Genomic DNA, 19,323 nt, shown 5'->3' on the forward strand with positions numbered 1-19,323 from the left:
CACCCATATCCCCACTCACCCACCCACACACACCCACCCCCACCCACACTCACCCACCCACATCCCCACTCACCCACCCACACACACCCACCCTCTTACACCCGCACCCACCCACATCTGTGTGTGTGTGTGTGTGACTGACCGTCTCTCTGACCCACAGTTCCTGTCGGCTGGGACAGTGTGTGTGTGTGTGTGTGTGTGTGTGTGTGTGTGTGTGTGAGTGTGTACACTGTTGTCCCTGGGCCCTATGGCAGTGTGACTGACCGTCTCTCTGACCCACAGTTCCTGTCGGCTGGGACAGTGTGTGTGAGTGTGTGTGTGAGTGTGTGTGTGAGTGTGTGTGTGTGTGTACACTGTTGTCCCTGGGCCCTATGGCAGTGTGACTGACCGTCTCTCTGACCCACAGTTCCTGTCGGCTGGGACAGTGTGCCGAGCTGCCGCGGGGTCCTGTGACCTTCCGGAATACTGCACCGGATCATCTGCCTACTGTCCCGGGAATGTTTACCGTCTGGATGGTTCTGAGTGTGAGGGTAACCGTGGATACTGCTACACTGGGATGTGTCAGTCACACCAGTTACAGTGTGAGGAGCTGTGGGGCCTAGGTAACTATGGAGATGGTCAGCCTCTCGCGGGGCTCACTGTCACTCTCATACCTTCCTCTCTCGCCTCAACAACGTCAACAAACCCACACTTTCAAAGGTTTGTCACAGAGAGCAACACTACAGCAAAAGGCCATTCAGCCCATCGGATCCTCACTGGTCAAAACCAACCAGCAAATCATTCTCATCCCATTGTCTTGCACTTGGCCCACAGTCTGACTCAGACCAGAGAGTAGTCCAGGCCCTTCGGCCCTCGGTGCTGTGCTGACCTTTCATCCCACTGTAAGATCAGACTAACCTACATACCCTACATTTTACTATCGCCCATGTATCTATCCAAGAGTCGCTTAAATATCCCTAATGTCTCTGACTCTACTCCCACCACTGGCAGTGCATTCCCCCCACCCCCCCCTCTCTGTGTAAAGACCCTCCCTCTGATATCTCCCCTAAACCCTCCTCCAGTCACATTAACATTATTCCCCTCATGACAGACATTTCCACCCTGGGAAAATGTCCCTGCCTATCCACTCTCTCTCTGCCTCTCTTAGATTACTTACAGTGTGCAAACATGCCCTTCAGCCCAACAAGTCCACACCGACCCTCCAAAGAGCAACCCACCCAAACCCACTCCCCACATTTACCCCTTCACCTAACACTACAGGCAATTTCCCATGGCCACTTCACCCTGACCTGCACATCGTTGTGACTGTGGGAGCAAACCCACGCAGACACGGGGAGAATGTGCAAACTCCACACAGAGAGTTGAACCTGGGTCCCTGACGCTGTGAGGCAGCAGCGCTCACCCCTGTGCCACTGCGCTGCTCTCACCATCCTGTCCCCCTCTATCAACTCCCCTCCCATCCTTCTTCACTCCAATGAGAAACCCCGAGCTCCCTCAACCTTTCTCCATCAGACACACCCTCCAGTCCAGGCAGCATCCTGGGAAATCTCCTCGGCACCCTCTCTAAAGCTTCCAGATCCTTCCCGTAATGAGGTAACCAGAACGGGACACAATATTCCAAGTGTGGTCTACCCAGGGCTCTATAGAGCTGCAGCATAACCTCGCGGCTCTTAAACTCAATCCCCCTGTTAATGAAAGCCAACACACCATACACCTTCTTAACAACCCTGTCAACTTGGATGGTAATGTTGAGGGATCTATGTACGTGGATCCCAAGATCCCTCTGATCCTCCACACTGCCAAGAAACCTGCCTTTAACCCTGTAATCTGCATTCAATCTCAACCTTCCAAAGTGAATCACCTCATACCTTTCCAGGTTGAACTCCATCTACCACTTCCCAGCCCAGCTCTGCGTCCTGTCAATGTCCTGGTGTAACCTACAACAGCCCCCCACACTATCCACAACTCCACCCACCTTCGTGTCATCGGCAAACTCACTAACCCACCCTTCCACTCCCTCACCCAAGTCATTTAGAAAGATCACAAAGCACAGAGCTCCCAGAACCCATCCCTGTGGAACCCCACTGGTTCCCGAGCTCCAGGCTGAATCCTTTCCCTCTGTTTTCTCTGGGCCAGCCCATCCTGGATCCAGACAGACAGATTTCCCTGTATCCCATAGCTCCTTACTTTCTGTATCCAGACAGACAGAGTTCCCTGTATCCCATAGCTCCTTACTTTCTGTATCCAGACAGACAGAGTTCCCTGTATCCCATAGCTCCTTACTTTCTGAATGAGCCGACCATGGGGAACCTTACCAAATGCCTTGCTAATGTCCATGTGCACCACATCCACTGCTCAACCTTCATCAATCTCAAAGAATTCAATAAGGTTTGTGAGGCATGACCTGCCCCTCAGAAAGCCAGGCTCACTATCTCTAATCAAACTATGCTTTTCCAAGTCATCATAAATCCTGTCTCTCAGAATCCTCTCCAATACTTTGCCCACTGCAGATGTGAGTCTGACTGGTCTGTAATTCCCAGGGTTACCCTATTCCCTTTCTTGAACAAGGGAATAGCATTTGCCACCCTCCAATCATCCTGCACTACTCCAGTGGGCAGTGAGGGTGCAAAGGCCAGCAGTCCCTGCCCTTGCTTCCTGTGGGAAGTGCCCATCTAAATCATTCTTCAATGTGACCCTGTCCCTCCTTCCCAGGAACAGGAGGAGGCCATTCAGCCCCTTAAGCCTGTTCCTCCGTTGGAATGAGACCATGGCCTAACTTGATGTCACTGCCGTTGCTGGACATACACATCACGGGCCCTCTGATCCCTGGGGTTTCCCAGGATTCTGTCCTTGGTCTTGTTGTCCTGCCCATGTGCATCATCTCACATTTATCTGGATTGAATTCCATTAGTCACGGAGCTGCCCATCGATATCCTCCTGCCATCTAAGGCTGCCCTCCTCGCTATTTCACATCTCACTCATTCTTATATTGTCCAAACTTAGTCAACAATGTTCCAACTTTCAAGTCAAAATCATGAACATAAACCACAAACAGCAAAATGCCCAACAGCCAGCGCTGTGGAACACTTCAGGACATGGGTTTACACCCCCCTCCACCCTCACTCCCGGACCCCCTCCTCCCTCACTCCCTGTCCCCCTCCACCCTCACTCCCTGTCCCCCTCCACCCTCACTCCCTGTCCCCCTCCACCCTCACTCCTGGACCCCCTCCACCCTCACTCCCGGTCCCCCTCCACCTTCACTCCTGGACCCCCTCCTCCCTCACTCCCTGTCCCCCTCCACCCTCACTCCCTGTCCCCCTCCACCCTCACTCCCTGTCCCCCTCCACCCTCACTCCCTGTCCCCCTCCACCCTCACTCCTGGACCCCCTCCACCCTCACTCCCGGTCCCCCTCCACCCTCACTCCCGGTCCCCCTCCACCCTCACTCCCGGTCCCCCTCCACCCTCACTCCCGGTCCCCCTCCACCCTCACTCCCGGACCCCCTCCACCCTCACTCCCGGTCCCCCTCCACCCTCACTCCCGGACCCCCTCCACCCTCACTCCCGGTCCCCCTCTACCCTCACTCCCGGTCCCCCTCCACCCTCACTCCCGGACCCCCTCCACCGTCACTCCCGGACCCCCTCCACCGTCACTCCCGGACCCCTCCACCGTCACTCCCAGTCCCCCTCCACCGTCACTCCCGGACCCCTCCACCCTCACTCCCGGTCCCCCTCCACCCTCACTCCCGGACCCCCTCCACCCTCACTCCCGGACCCCCTCCACCCTCACTCCCGGTCCCCCTCCACCGTCACTCCCAGTCCCCCTCCACCGTCACTCCCGGACCCCTCCACCCTCACTCCCGGTCCCCCTCCACCCTCACTCCCGGACCCCCTCCACCGTCACTCCCGGTCCCCTCCACCCTCACTCCCGGACCCCCTCCACCCTCACTCCCTGTCCCCCTCCACCCTCACTCCCTGTCCCCCTCCACCCTCACTCCCGGTCCCCCTCCACCCTCACTCCCGGTCCCCCTCCACCCTCACTCCCGGTCCCCCTCCACCCTCACTCCCGGTCCCCCTCCACCCTCACTCCTGGTTCCCCACAGGCTCTTATCTTCACTCCCAGTCTGTAATGTGGCAGAGGTCAGCCCTCCTGATTTCCAAGTAAACTCCAACAAATACCTGGTCACCTCTTCAAAGCGGTCACTCAAACGGTCAGGCAAAGCCGTGCTGACTGCCCCATCCCTGCCTCTCCAAATTCCGACCCTCAGAACTGCTTCCAAACATTTCCCCAGCACTGGGGTTAGACTGACCTGTCGGTTCCTGGTATGTCCCTTGCTCCCTTCCTAGTCCCACGCTGGGTATTGTCCAGTCCTCTGGGACCTCTCCTCTGCCCAGTGAGGAATTGAGAATAATTGCCAGTGGCCCGACCGATTCCTCCCTCACCTCAGTCAACGGCCGGGAATAGATTTCATCTGGCCCTGAGGTCTACCAGAGAAACATCTCTCTGCCTCTGCTAATTACATTCATGGGATAGACCTTGTCCCTAATTTCTGGGCTCATGTTGTCCCTCTCACTAGGGAACACCAGTACCAAGGATTCATTCACCCACGGACTCTCTCACCTCGAGATTCTCTCACTGTGATCATCAATGAGCCTTACTCATTAACATCATGTCCTCTGGAACCCTCAACACTTCCAGGGCTCCTGCTGTTCGGACCCCTCGGTCTGTTAGAACAGAGAATAAAGACCCTTACAGCACAGGACCAGGCCCTTCAGCCCTCCAAGTCTGCACTGACCTAGATCCTCTGTCTAAACCTGTTGCCTATTTTCTAAGGATCCCTCTGCTCCCTGCCCATTCATGTATCTATCTAGATACATCTTCAATGACGCTATTGTTCCTGCCCCTCCCACCTCCACTGGTAACGTGTTCCAGGCACCCACCACCCTCTGCATAAAGGACTTTCCATGCATATCTCCCCGAAACTTTTCCCTTCTCACTTTGAACTCATGACCCCGAGTAATTGAGTCCCCCACTCTGGGATAAATCTTCTTGCTATCCAGCCTGCCGATACCTCTCATGATTTTGTCGTCCTCAATCAGGTACCCCCTCAATCTTCTTCTTTCCAATGAAAATAATCCTAACCTACTCAACCTCTCTTCATAGCTACTGCCCTCCATACCAGGCAACATCCTCGTAAACCTTCTCCACACCCTCTCCAAAGCGTCCACATCCTTTTGGTAATGTGGTGACCAGAACTGTACACAGTATTTTAAATGCGGCCGAACCAATGTCTTGTACAATTTTAACATGACCTGCCAGTTCTTATACTCAATACCCCGTCCAATGAAGGGAAGTGTACTATATGCCTTTGTGACCACTCTACTGACCTGTGTTGTCACCTTCAGGGAGCAATGGACCTGAACACACCGATCTCTCTGCTCATCAATTATCCCCAGGACTTATCCAATTATTGTACAGTTTGCTCTAGAATTAGTCTTGCCTAAATGTATCACCTCACATTTGTCTGGATTGAACTCCATCTGCCCCTTCTCTGCCCAACTCTCCAGCCTATCTATATCCTCCTGTATTCTCTGACAATCCCTTATACTTTCTGCTACTCCACCAATCTTTGTGTCATCTGCAAACTTGCTGATCATACCAACAGTGCCCTCTTCCAGATCATTTATGTATATTACAAACAGCAGTGGGCCCAACACTGACCCCTGGGGAACACCACTGGGCACCTTTCTCCATTTCGAGAAACCCCCTTCAACTACTACTCTCTGTCTCCTGTTGCCCAGCCAGTTCTCTCTCCATCTAGCCAGTACACCCTGGATCCCATGCATTTTCACCTTCTCCAGCAGCCTATCATGAAGAACCTTATCAAATGCCTGACTGAAGTCCATGTATATAACACCTACAGCCCTTCCCTCATTAATCAACCTTGTCACTTGCTCAATGAAATCTATTCAGTTGGTAAGACATGACCTTCCCTGCACAAACCCATGCTGCCTATCATTGATAAGCCCACTTTCTTCCAAATGGAATAGATCCTATCCCTCAATATCTTCTCCAGCAGGTTCCCTCCCACTGACGTCAGGCCCACAGGTCTGTAATTACCTGGATTATCCTGATTGCCCTTCTTAAAGAAAGGAACAATATTAGCAAATCTCCAGTCTCCGGGACCTCCCCCGTGTTCAAGGATGATGCAAAGATATCTGTTAAAGCCCCAGCTATTTCCTCTCTTGCTTCCCTCAGTAACCTGGAATAGATTCCATCTGGACCTGGGGACTTGTCAACCTTAATGCCTTTTAGAGTACCCAACACTTCCTCCCTGCTTATGCTGCCTTGACCTCGAGTAATTAAAGATCTATCCCTAACCTCAACATCCACCATGTCCCTCTCCTCGGTGAATACCTACGCAAAGTACTCATTAAGAATCTCATCCATTTTCTCTGACTCCACGCATAACTTTCCTCCTTTGATTTTGAGTGGACCAACCCTCTCTCTAGTTACCGTCTCGTTACTTACATGTGAATTAAAGGGTTTGGGATTTTCCTTAACCCTGCTCCCTAAGAATATCTCATGACACCTTTTAGCCCTCTTAATTCCTCCTTTCAGATTGGTCCTACATTTCCGATATTCTTCTAAAGCTTCATCTGACTTCAGTCGCCTGAACCTTATGTATGTATCCTTTTTCCTCTTAGCTAGTCTCACAATTTCACCTGTCACCCGTGGTTCCCTAATCTTTCCATTTCTGTCCTTTGTTTTTACAGGGACATATCTCTTCCGAACTCTAAGCAACGTCTCTTTAAAAGCCTCCCACATATCGAATGTGGATTTTCCTTCAACCAGCTGCTCCCAATCTACATTCCCCAGCTCCTGCCAAAATTTGGCCTTCCCCCAGTTTAGCACTCTTCCTTTAGGACCACTCTTGTCTTTGACCAGGAATATTCTCAAACTTCTCTACATCTTCCTTTCTGTCCGTACCCAATGCTGTGGATCCCTCGATGTCCAGGCACCACTGGGTTTGATGGTCCTACCTGTTTACTTGATTGGACCATGTTGGGCCTGTTCTCTGTACATTTCCTTCTCGAATGCACCCCACTGTTCAGAGACCGATTTCGCTGAAAGTATCTGCTCCCTGCCCACTCTGGCCCAACCACATTGGGTCTTATTAAGGTCAGCCTTCCCCCGCCCCCCGTGGAGAACATCCATTTCAGGGCCAGCTTTGACCCTTTTCCTGTGTTTCAGCCCCCTGCCCGGTCTCACAGCCCCCTGCCCGGCCCCACGGCCCCCTGCCCGGCCCCACGGCCCCCTGCCCGGCCCCACGGCCCCCTGCCCGGCCTCACAGCCCCCTGCCCGGCCCCACGGCCCCCTGCCCGGCCCCACGGCCCCCTGCCCGGCCCCACGGCCCCCTGCCCGGCCTCACAGCCCCCTGCCCGGCCCCACAGCCCCCTGCCCGGTCCCACAGCCCCCTGCCCGGCCCCACGGCCCCCTGCCCGGCCCCACGGCCCCCTGCCCGGTCCCACAGCCCCCTGCCCGGTCCCACGGCCCCCTGCCCGGCCCCACGGCCCCCTGCCCGGCCCCACGGCCCCCTGCCCGGCCCCACGGCCCCCTGCCCGGCCTCACAGCCCCCTGCTCGGTCCCACAGCCACCAGGAGGGAAAAGGAATGAGATACTGAAAGCAGAATTTAGGAAGTGGGGAAGCAGATGGAAGAACACAAGCCCAAAGGATTGACCTTTTTATTACTGAATGTCAAACCCAGGCCCATCCCCTCTCTTGTCGAGCTCTCCAAGAGAGATTTCAAGAATTCCGCTGCCTCAAAACTTCTCACTTATGACTGTCTCAGTTAATGTTTGGGGGAGTGGAGGTGATGGCCCAGTGGGATTGGGGGTTGGTTTATTAATCCAGAAACCCGGTAATGTTCTGGGGACCTGGCTTCGAATCCCACTATCTAAGAAAACTGCAAGAGGCCGGACGGGGCCCTGGCTGATATATTTGGAGAGGTCCTGAAGGTCCATGGGTGAAGTCCTTGATGACTGGAGGGTAGCTGGAGGGAGGACTTGATGGTAGGAAGCAGGGGGTGATAGTGGAAGGCTGCTTGTCAGACTGGAGGCCTGTGACTAGGGGAGTGCTTCAGGGGTCGGTGCTGGGCCTGTTGCTGCTTGTTATCGATATCAATGATTTAGATGGGAATATACAAGGCATGATTAGTAAGTTTGCAGATGACTCTAAAATAGGCAATATCGTGTACAGGGAAGAAGATTATCAGAGATTTCAGCAGGACCTTGATCAGCTGGGGAAGTGGGCCGAGATAAATGGCAAATGGAGTTTAATCTAGACAAGTGTGAGGTCTGGCACTTTGGAAAGTTAAATCAAGGTAGGAGTTTCATGGAGAATGGCAGGGCCTTAAGGAGTGTAGTGGAACAGAGGGACCTTGGAGTTCAGATGCACAGTTCTCTGAGAGTGGAGTCTCAGGGAGACAGGGCTTTTGGTACACTGGCCTTCATCAGTCAGAGCATTGAGGATAGGAGTTGGGGAATGATGTTGCAGTTGTAGGGGACGTTGGTGAGGCAGCACTTGGGTATTGTGCTCAGTTTTCATCACCTTGCTATAGGAAGGATGTCATTAAACTGGAAAGAGTGCAGAAGACATTTACAAGGATGCTGCCTGGACTCAAGGCTCTAAGTTACAGGGAGAGGTTGGATAAACTAGGACCTTTCTCTTTAGAGCGTAGGAGACTGAGGGGTGGGGGATGTTATAGAAGTCTATAAGATCATGAGAGGCATGGATACAGTGAATACACTCAGCCTCTTTCCCAGGGTTGGGGAATCAGGGACTAGAGGGCATCAGGTTAAGGTGAGAGGGGAAAGAGTAATAGGGAACCTGAGGGGAAACGTTTTTATACAGAGGGTGGTACACACGGGGAATGAGCTGCCAGTGGGTAGGTGGGTACATTAACAACATTTAAAAGGCATTTGGACAAATCCATGGATAGGAAAGGGTTAGAAGGATATGGGCCAAGTGCAGGGAGATGGGGATAGTCTGGTCATCACGGAGCAGACTGGGCTGAAGGGTCTCTCTCTGTGCTGTGGGACTCTGACTTTCTGACTGTGCTGACCCTGCTGTGTCTCCTGGGATATTGAGCTGGGAATCCTGACCAAGTCTCGATGATGGCAATGACTTCATGTCCCCCCCATGGTCAGATAGCTCACATCCAACTGTCCCAGCAACAAGGGGACAGGCCCCATTCCAGTTCAGATCTCCCTTATATACGTCCCACCCTTCCCCAAAACACATCCCAATGTCCCAGAAATCGAACGCACTGTCTCTCCGTCCATCCATCAGGACTAACCTCCTGTTCCTCTACTCTCTCACAATCCAGAGATTACAATTGTGTTCTTTCATCAACTCCCTCACTTCCAAAGGTCTGCTTTCAGGAGCTCATACCCGAGTGTCACTGTGGGGGGAGGGATATAAATACACAATACCACAATCACTGCACATTTCCTGAGCCCATGACAACACCCTGCAGCTGGGTTTCTGGTCTGCTGACCAGGTCTCTGTCCAGCTCACTTCACTAGCCCCAATCCCCCCCCCCCCCCCCCCCCCACACTGCACTTTTACACATTCACCTCCCATTTGGGACTTTGTTAAACCCTTCGACCATTAGACCATCCGACCCAGGGGCAGAAATTAGGCCATTCAGCCCATCAAATTTAGTCTGCCATTCAATCATGGCTGAGAAGTTTCTCACGGAGGAGACAGTGAGGCCTGTAGATGGAGATCAGAGTCGAGAGAGTGGTGCTGGAAAAGCACAGCAGGTCAGCCAGCATCCGAGGAGCAGGAGAGTTCACATTTTGAGCAGAAGCCCTTCATCAGGAATGAATTCAATTCCCCTGCTCCTCGGATGCTGCCTGACCTGCTGTGCTTTTCCAGCACCACTCTCCTGACTCTGATCTCCAACATCTACAGGCCTCACTGTCTCCTGTTTCAATTAGATCCCCCCTCATCCTTCTAAAGCCCATCGAGTATCGACCCAGGGTCCTCAAACATTCCTCATATGTTCAGCTTTTCATTCCTGAGGCCATTCTCATGAACCTCCTCTGAACACACTCCAGGGTCAGGACCTTCTTCCTGAGATATGGGGTCCAAAACTGCACACAACATTCTAAATGTGGTCTGACCAGGCCTTGTACAGCCTCAGGCCTTGTACAGCCTCAGGCCTTGTACAGCCTCAGGCCTTGTACAGCCTCAGGCCTTGTACAGCCTCAGACCTTGTACAGCCTCAGGCCTGGTACAGCCTCAGGCCTTGTACAGTCTCAGACCTGAGACAGCATCAGAGAGGCTGCGCGCGCGCACACACACACACACACACACACACACACACACAGAGAGTTGATCCAGGCTGTATTCATCAGGAACAAGGAGCAGGGAACAGCTAGATCAGGATTTGTAGGAAAATAGTGTTGGGCAACAGATGGGATTGAACCCCATCTGACCCCCGACCGGCCCCGTCACACCCCGACTGACCCCGACCGACCCCCGACCGATCCCCGTCCGACCCCCGACCGATCCCGTCACACCCCAACCGACCCCCGTCCGACCCCTGACCGACCCTGACACTCCCTGTCCGACCCCGACTGATCCCGTCACCCCCCGACTGACCCTGTCCGACCCCGACTGACCCCCATCCGACCCCGACCGACCCTGACACACCCCGACCGACCCCGACATACCCCGACCGACCCTGACTAACCCTGACCTCCCAGAATCCTTCAGGAAGTCACCTTAGAAATAGCGGATGAATGGCGTCCCTCTCCCAGATTCTCTCACCTCGGGAACAGTTCCCGCAGATTGCAGGGAAGCTGATGTAATTAAACACGGAGGCTGAGAGTAATCCGCACATCACTGACATTCCGAAACTTCACACAAACCACATCCACTGGCTCCCCCAATCATCGGGACCCCTTACATCCGCGAACTGTTTCCCAAGTACTCTGTCACTAAAACCTCGGTAACACACTCCGGCATCTTCCTGACTCCGAATGTTAATAATTCCCTGTGTGTAAACCGAAATATTAACCCCTCGCTGTGGTATTACCCCCTCTCTGTGGTTTTACCCCTCTCGCTGTGATTTTTCCCCCACTCTATGATTTTGTCCCCCTCTGTAATTTCCCCCTCTGTAATTTCCCCCCTCTGTGATTTTGCCCCCGTGATTTTGCCCCCGCTGTGATTTTATCCCCTCTCTGTGATATTACCCTCTTTCTCTGTGATTTTACCCCCTCTCTCTGTGATTTTGCCTCCCCCTGTGATTTTACTCCTCTCTCTGTGGTTTCACCCCCCTGTGATTTTACCCCTCTCTCTGTGATTTTACCCCTCTCTCTGTGATTTTACCCCTCTCTCTGTGATTTTGCCCCCTCTCTGTGATTTTGCCCCCTCTCTGCGATTTTACCCCCTCTGTGATTTTACCCCTCTCTCTGTGACTTTACCCCTCTCTGATTTTACCCCCTCTCTGATTTTGACCCCTCTGTGATTTTGCCTCCTCTCTGTGATTTTAATCCCCCTGTGATTTTGCCCCCGTGATTTTACCCCCTCTGTGATTTTGCCCCCCTCTGTGATTTTTGTCCTCTCTGTTATTTTACCCCCCCTGTGATTTTACCCCCTCTCTGTGATTAACCCCCCTCTCTGTGATTTTACCCCCCTCTGTGATTTTACCCTCCTCTCTGTGATTTTGCCCCCTCTGTGATTTTACCCCCACTCTGATTTTACTCCCCTCTGTGATTTTGCCCTCTCTCTGTGTGATATTACCCCTCTCTCTGTGATATTACCCCTCTCTCTGTGATTTTACTCCCCGTGATTTTGACCCCCTCTGTGATTTTGCCCCCTCTGTGATTTTGCCCCCCTCTCTGTGATTTTGCCCTCTCTCTGTGATTTTACCCCCTCTCTGTGATTTTACCCCCTCTGTGATTTTGCCCCCCTCTCTGTGATTTTGCCCCCTCTGTGATTTTACCCCCTCTCTGTGATTTTACCCCCTCTGTGATTTTACCCCCTCTGTGATTTTGCCCCCCTCTCTGTGATTTTGCCCCCCCGTGATTTTGCCCCCTCTCTGTGATTTTGCCCCCTCTGTGATTTTGCCCCCCCTCTGTGATTTTACCCCCTCTGTGATTTTACCCCCCCTGTGATTTTGCCCCCTCTAGGTGCCCGGACTGCCCCAGCTGTTTGTTTTGAGGATGTGAATGGAGCCGGGAACATTTATGGAAATTGTGGGAAGGATCCGAGTGGAGACTTTGTGAAGTGCTCGAAGAGGTGAGTGTGTGAAATTGCTGACCGCTGCTGCAGTGTCTCCTGCTGGGACCCATAGTGGCTGCAGGGGGCCACTTGGCCCCTACAGAGTATCCCAGCCCCTCATCAATAAGATCACGTCTACTTTCCTGCCTGATCCCTCCATCCCTCGATCCCCCAAGATTCCATGATGGGGAGCCACAGTCCCCTGGGTCAGAGGAGATTCATGCTCTCTGGGGGAAGGGGGACCTCTCCTGATCCCAGTCAGAAACAGCCGGGCATCTCCCCTGACTCTGGGGGGAGGGGGTGGGGGGGCTGTGGACCCAGGGAAACAGTCTCAGTGTCTCCCCCACCAGGCCCCTTCACAGTCTGCAGGCTCCATCCGTCAGCGCCAGTGAACACCCCTCCCCCTCCCCCCCCACTGGAACCAGCCCCCACTGGAGGGGAGAGAGAGAGAGAGCCCCAACCCCAGGGAACACCTTCCCTTGGGAACCATTTATCCCTTCATTAAATAGAGCAGGGTCCGTTCCCCCAGGGACCGAGGGGAGATCTGTCCGTGGGGAATGATTCCTAATTATTTCCCTTCTGCCTTTACTCAGGAGGAGGAGGGAGCAGGTCCAGGCAGATGGACGGTAACGTTCTTGAGCAGATTGACAGAGGGAGGGAGGAGGGAGTGAAGGGTTTGTTGGATTGAAAACAGGACAAACCCCCAGGTCTGTCTGCGTTGTATCCCAGGCTGCAGTGGGAGGTGAGGGGGGGAATGACCGGAGCCCTGACCCAGGTGTTTATCCCATCTCTGGCCGCAGGGAGGTGCCCGAGGACTGGAGAATAACCAACATGGCTCCATTGTGGGAAAGATAGACCAGGAGCAACCAACCAGGGAGTCTCCCATCAGGGATAGGGAACCGATTGGAGAAAATAGTGAGGGAGAGAGGTCATCTCCATTTGGAGAGACAATATCTGACCAGGGATGGTCAGGAGGAGTTCCTGTCTATCAGACCTGCTGGACCTTTCCGAGGAGGTGCCGGGTTATAGATGAAGGTAGTGCCGTTGATGTGGTTTCTCTGGGTTTTACCAAGGCCTTAGACAAAGTGCCATTCGGGAAACTGGTAAAGAAGGTCAAAGTTCACGGGATCCATGGGACTTGGTCAGATGGATCCAAACTGGTTTTAGTGAGAGGGGGCAGAGTGTGATGGCAGGAAGCTGTGTGTGTGAGAGACCGGTGCTCGGTGTGGGTTGGTGTCCCACAGGGATCAGTGCGGGGCCCCTTCTCGTTGGGAATATTCATTAACAATGGGGATGAGAATGGGAAGGGGGAGCTGAGAGGTCATGTTCTGGGTGGGGGTTACAGAGGTCGGGAGGTTGACAGGGAGGAGGAAGGTGTCAGATGATTGGTCAGATGGACAGACCAATGGCAGATGGGATTTAATCCTGATAACTGTGAGGTGAAGGAACAAGACCAGGGAGTCATCAATGAATGGGAGGAGACCAGGAAGCTCAGAGAGCAGAGGGACCATGGGGAGATTGAGCACAGATCCCTGAAGGTGGCAGGACAGGGTTCATCGGGTCATTCCGAAGGAGTATGGGACACTTGCCTTTCTCAGTGAGAGGTAGATGGTCAGAGCAGGGCAGTGATGGTGGGGAGGTCACAGCGGGAGGGCTGGGGGCCTGTCCTTGCCTATCCAGGTCCTCCTGCAGTGCCCCTGCTCCCTCAGTGTGTGATGTAGAGGTTTGGTAACGAGGCCCTGAGTCGGTCAGTGCTCTGGGTGTAAGTGCTGTGATGGTTTCTTGGCAGCGATGTGATGTGTGGGAAGATTCAGTGTCAGAGTGCAGCGGTAAACCCCAGGGAGTGGAACACCGTGTCCATCGACACCACGGTGAGGCGGGATGGCAGGGATATCCAATGTCGGGGGACGTACCTGCACTCGAGTGAACACGAGGACCTCCCTGACCCAGGCCTGGTCAACACGGGCACCAAGTGTGGAGATGGCAAGGTAAGGCATGTGGGGGGCACCCGGGCACAGGACACCGCAGCTGGGGGGGGGGGGGGGGAGGGGGGGGAGTGGGGGGCGATGTGCTGGACACAGCAGCTGTGGGTGGGGGGGGGGGGGGGGGGCGATGTGCTGGACACAGGACACAGCAGCTGTGGGGGGAGGGGGGGGGCGATATGGTGGACACAGGACACCGCAGCTGGGGGGGGGAGGGGGAGGGGAGGGGGGTGCGATATGGTGGACACAGGACACCGCAGCTGGGGGGGGGGAGGGGAAGGGGTGGCGATATGGTGGACACAGGACACCGCAGCTGGGGGGGGGGGGGGGGGGGGGGGGGGGCGATATGGTGGACACAGGACACCGCAGCTGGGGGGGGCAGGGGAGGGGGGGGGGCGATATGGTGGACACAGGACACCGCAGCTGGGGTGGGAGGGGGAGGGGAGGGGGGGCGATATGGTGGACACAGGTCACGCAGCTGGGGGGGGGGGGGGAGGGGAGGGGGGATGTGCTGGCTCAGGGGGGCACAGCATGGCAACGGTATACCCCAGGAAGGAGAGGGAAGGAGGGAAATAATGGGGTATACACCCCGTTTATAAACCCCAGGGGGGGTGTACATTGAGTGTGAGGTAACCCCATTTCCTCTCTCTCTCTCTCTCTCTCTGCCCTCCTCTCTGTCCCCCCCCCCCTCTCTCTCTGTCCCCCCCCTCTCTCTGCCCCGCCTCTCTCTGTCACCCCCCCTCTCTCTCTGTCCCCCCCCCCGTCTCCCCTCTCTCTCTCTCTCTCTGTCCCCCTTCTTTCTCTCTCTCTGTCACCCCCTCTCTCTCTCTGTCCCTCCCTCTCTCTCTCTCTCTCTCTCTCTCTGTCCCTCCGTCTCTCTCTCTCTCTCTCACTGTCCCTCCCGCTGTCTCTCTCTCTCTCTTGTCCCCCCCTCTCTCTCTCTCTGTCCACCCCCCCTCTCTCTCTCTGTCCCCCCCCCCTCTGTCCCCCCCCTCTCTCTGTCCCCCCCTCTCTCTCTCTCTGTCCCCCCCTCTCTCTCTCTATCCCCCCCTCTCTCTCTCTGTCCCTCCTCTCTCTCTGTTCCCCCCCTCTCTGTTCCCCCCCTCTCTCTCTCTGTTCCCCCCTCTCTCTCTCTCTCTGTTCCCCCCCCTCTCTCTTTCTCTGTCCCCCCTCTCTCTCTCTCTCTCTCTCTGTCCCCCCTCTCTCTGTCCCCCCTCTCTCTCTGTCCCACCCCCTCTCTCTCTCTCTCTGTCCCCCCTCTCTCTCTCTCTCTGTCCCCCCCCTCTCTCTCTGTCCCACCCCCTCTCTCTCTCTCTCTGTCCCCCCTCTCTCTCTCTCTCTGTCCCCCCCTCTCTCTCTCTGTCCCCCCCTCTCTCTCTGTCCCCCCCCGTCCCCCCCCCCTCTGTCCCCTCTCTCTCTCTGTCCCCCCCCGTCCCCCCCCCCATCCCCCCTCTCTCTGTCCCCCCCTCTCTCTGTCCCACCCCCTCTCTCTCTCTCTCTCTGTCCCCCCCCGTCCCCCCCCCCTCTATCCCCCCTCTCTCTGTCCCCCCTCTCTCTCTGTCCCCCCCCCTCTCTGTTCCCCCCCCCCCCCCTCTCTGGTCCCAGGTGTGTCTGGATCGAAGGTGCCAGAACATCTCGCTCCTGGGTCTGAGAGAATGTTCCGGAAAGTGTCACGGCCACGGGGTAAGGAGGCTACATCTGTACACACTCACACTCACACACCACCGCCCTGCTCACACTCACACCACCCTGCTCACACTCACACCACCACACTGCTCACAATCACACTGCCCTGCTCACACTCACACCACTGCCCTGCTCACACTCACACCACTGCCCCGACCACACTCACACCGACCTGCTCACACTCACACCACTGCCCTGCTCACACTCACACCACCCTGCTCACACTCACACCACCACACTGCTCACACTCACACTGCCCTGCTCACACTCACACCACTGCCCTGCTCACACTCACACCACTGCCCCGACCACACTCACACCGACCTGCTCACACTCACACCACTGCCCTGATCACACTCACACTCACACCACCGTGCTGATCACACTCACAACACTGCCCTGATCACACACACACCACCACACTGCTCACACTCACACCACCACGCTACTCACACTCACACCACTGCCCTGATCACACTCACACCAGCTCACTGCTCACACTCACACCACCGCGCTACTCACACTCACACCACCGCCCTGATCACACTCACAACACCGCCCTGATCACACTCACACCACTGCCCTGATCACACTCACACCAGCACACTGCTCACACTCACACCACCACGCTACTCACACTCACACCACCGCCCTGATCACACTCACACCACTGCCCTGATCACACTCTCACCACCGCCCTGCTCACACTCACACCAGCACACTGCTCACACTCACACCACCGCCCTGATCACACTCACACCAGCACACTGCTCACACTCACACCACTGCCCTGATCACACTCTCACCACCGCCCTGATCACACTCACACCACTGCCCTGATCACACTCACACCACTGCCCTGATCACACTCACAACACCGCCCTGATCACACTCTCACCGCCCTGATCACACTCACAACACCGCCCTGGTCACACTCACTCCACCCTGATCACACTCACACCGCCCTGATCACACTCACACCACCGCCCTGACCACACTCACACCACCGCCCTGACCACACTCACAACACAGCCCTGATCACGCTCACAATACTGTGCTGCTCACACTCACACCACTGCCCTGACCACACTCACACCAGCACACGGCTCACACTCACAACAACCCCGATCACACTCACAACCCCGCGCTGCTCACACTCATACCACCGCCCTGACCACACTCACACCACCACACTGCTCACACTCACCACCACCACACTGCTTACACTCACAACACCGCCCTGACCACACTCAGGGTTCTGTGGTTTGGGGGTTGGGTGTTGGGTTTTGTTGTTTTGGGGTTTGGGGTTTTGGGGTTTACAGTTCCTGCCGCAGCCACCCCACCCCCTCACTGCTGTGTGTGTGTAACCCCTCAGGTGTGTAACAGTAACAGGAACTGTCACTGTGATCCTCACTGGGCGCCCCCGTTCTGTGAGCGAGGAGGACTCGGGGGCAGCATCGACAGTGGACCCATCCTCCCCGACGGTGAGTCATCTTCCACACCCTCAGCACAGGGACCGCCACCCCAGACATCCCCATCGCCCCCATCCCCCCCAATCTCCCCATCCCCTCATCCCCCATCTCCCCATCTCCCCCATCTCCCCCATCTCCCCCATCACCCCGATCTCCCCCATCCCCCCATCCCCCCATCCCCCCCATCTCCCCCATCACCCCCATCACCCCCATCTCCCCCATCACTCCCAACCCCTCATCCCCCATCTCCCCCATCACCCCCATCCCTCCATTTCCCCCCATCTTCCCTTTCCCCTATCTCCCCCAATCTCCCCATTCCCCCCATCACCACATCTCACCATCAGCCCTCCCCCCCCCCCCCCCCCCCTTCCCATTTCCCCATCACCCCATGGATTGGCCGTGGGAAATTGTCCCATACTGTCCAGGGATGTGCTGGTTAGGGTGGATTGGCCATGGGAAATTGTCCCATAGTGCCCAGGGATGTACAGGTTAGGGTGGGATTGGCCATGGGAAATTGTCCGATAGTGTCCAGGGATGTACAGGTTAGGGTGGGATTGGCCATGGGAAATTGTCCCATAGTGCCCAGGGATGTCCAGGTTAGGGTGGGATTGGCCATGGGAAATTGTCCCATAGTGCCCAGGGATGTGCAGGTTAGGGTGGATTGACCATGGGAAATTGTCCCATAGTGCCCAGGGATGTACAGGTTAGGGTGGGATTGGCCATGGGAAATTGTCCGATAGTGTCCAGGGATGTACAGGTTAGGGTGGGATTGGCCATGGGAAATTGTCCCATAGTGCCCAGGGATGTACAGGTTAGGGTGGGATTGGCCATGGGAAATTGTCCCATAGTGCCCAGGGATGTGCAGGTTAGGGTGGATTGACCATGGGAAATTGTCCCATAGTGCCCAGGGATGTATAGGTTAGGGTGGGTTGGCCATGGGAAATTGTCCCATTGTGCCCAGGGATGTGCAGGTTAAGGTGGGTTGGCCATGGGAAATTGTCCCATTGTGCCCAGGGATGTGCAGGTTAGGGTGGATTGGCCATGGGGAATTGTCCCATAGTGCCCAGGGATGTGCAGGTGAGGGTGGACTGGCCGTGGGAAATTGTACCATAATGCCCAGGGATGTGCAGGTTAGGGTGGATTGGCCATGGGAAATTGTCCCATAGTGCCCAGGGATGTGCAGGTTAGGGTGGATTGGCCATGGGAAATTGTCCCATAATGCTCAGGGATGTGCAGGTTAGGGTGGACTGGCCGTGGGAAATTGTCCCATAATGCCCAGGGATGTGTAGGTTAGCGTGGATTGGCCATGGGAAATTGTCCCATAATGCTCAGGGATGTGCAGGTTAGGGTGGACTGGCCGTGGGAAATTGTCCCATAGTGCCCAGGGATGTGCAGGTTAGATCAGATTACTTAGTGTGGAAACAGGCCCTTCGGCCCAACAAGTCCACACTGACTCGCTGAAGCGCAACCCACCCATACCCCTACATTTATGCCTTACCTAACACTACGGGCAATTTAGCATGGCCAATTCACCTGACCTGCACATCTTTGGACTGTGGGAAGAAACCGGAGCACCCGGAGGAAACCCACGCAGACACGGGCAGAACGTGCAAACTCCACACAGTCAGTCGCCTGAGGCGGGAATTGACCCCGAATCGCAGGGGCTGTGAGGCAGCAGTGCTAAACACTGTGCCACCTAGCCGCGCATAGTGCCCAGAGATGTGCAGGTTAGGGTGGGTTGGCCATGGGAAATTGTCCCATAGTGCCCAGGGATGTGCAGGTTAGGGTGGATTGGCCGTGGGAAATTGTCCCAGAGTGCCCAGCGATGTGCTGGTTAGGTTGGATTGGCCATGGGAAATTGTCCCATAATGTCCAGGGATATGTAGGTT

General features: G+C 55.4%; 1 protein-coding gene across 1 annotated transcript in view; it reads left to right on the plus strand.

The window, feature by feature from the left end:
- LOC132817337 (uncharacterized) overlaps nucleotides 1-19,323 on the plus strand; it is a 39,518-nt gene that overhangs the window by 7,293 nt on the left and 12,902 nt on the right. The window contains exons 5-9 of the mRNA XM_060827749.1: nucleotides 407-602; nucleotides 12,204-12,312; nucleotides 14,084-14,282; nucleotides 15,882-15,959; nucleotides 17,338-17,446. Coding sequence (XP_060683732.1) covers nucleotides 407-602; nucleotides 12,204-12,312; nucleotides 14,084-14,282; nucleotides 15,882-15,959; nucleotides 17,338-17,446 — 691 coding nt within the window. The remainder of the gene's footprint in view (nucleotides 1-406; nucleotides 603-12,203; nucleotides 12,313-14,083; nucleotides 14,283-15,881; nucleotides 15,960-17,337; nucleotides 17,447-19,323) is intronic.

This window comes from Hemiscyllium ocellatum, chromosome 1, assembly GCF_020745735.1.
Source record: "Hemiscyllium ocellatum isolate sHemOce1 chromosome 1, sHemOce1.pat.X.cur, whole genome shotgun sequence".
Lineage (NCBI taxonomy): Eukaryota > Metazoa > Chordata > Chondrichthyes > Orectolobiformes > Hemiscylliidae > Hemiscyllium > Hemiscyllium ocellatum.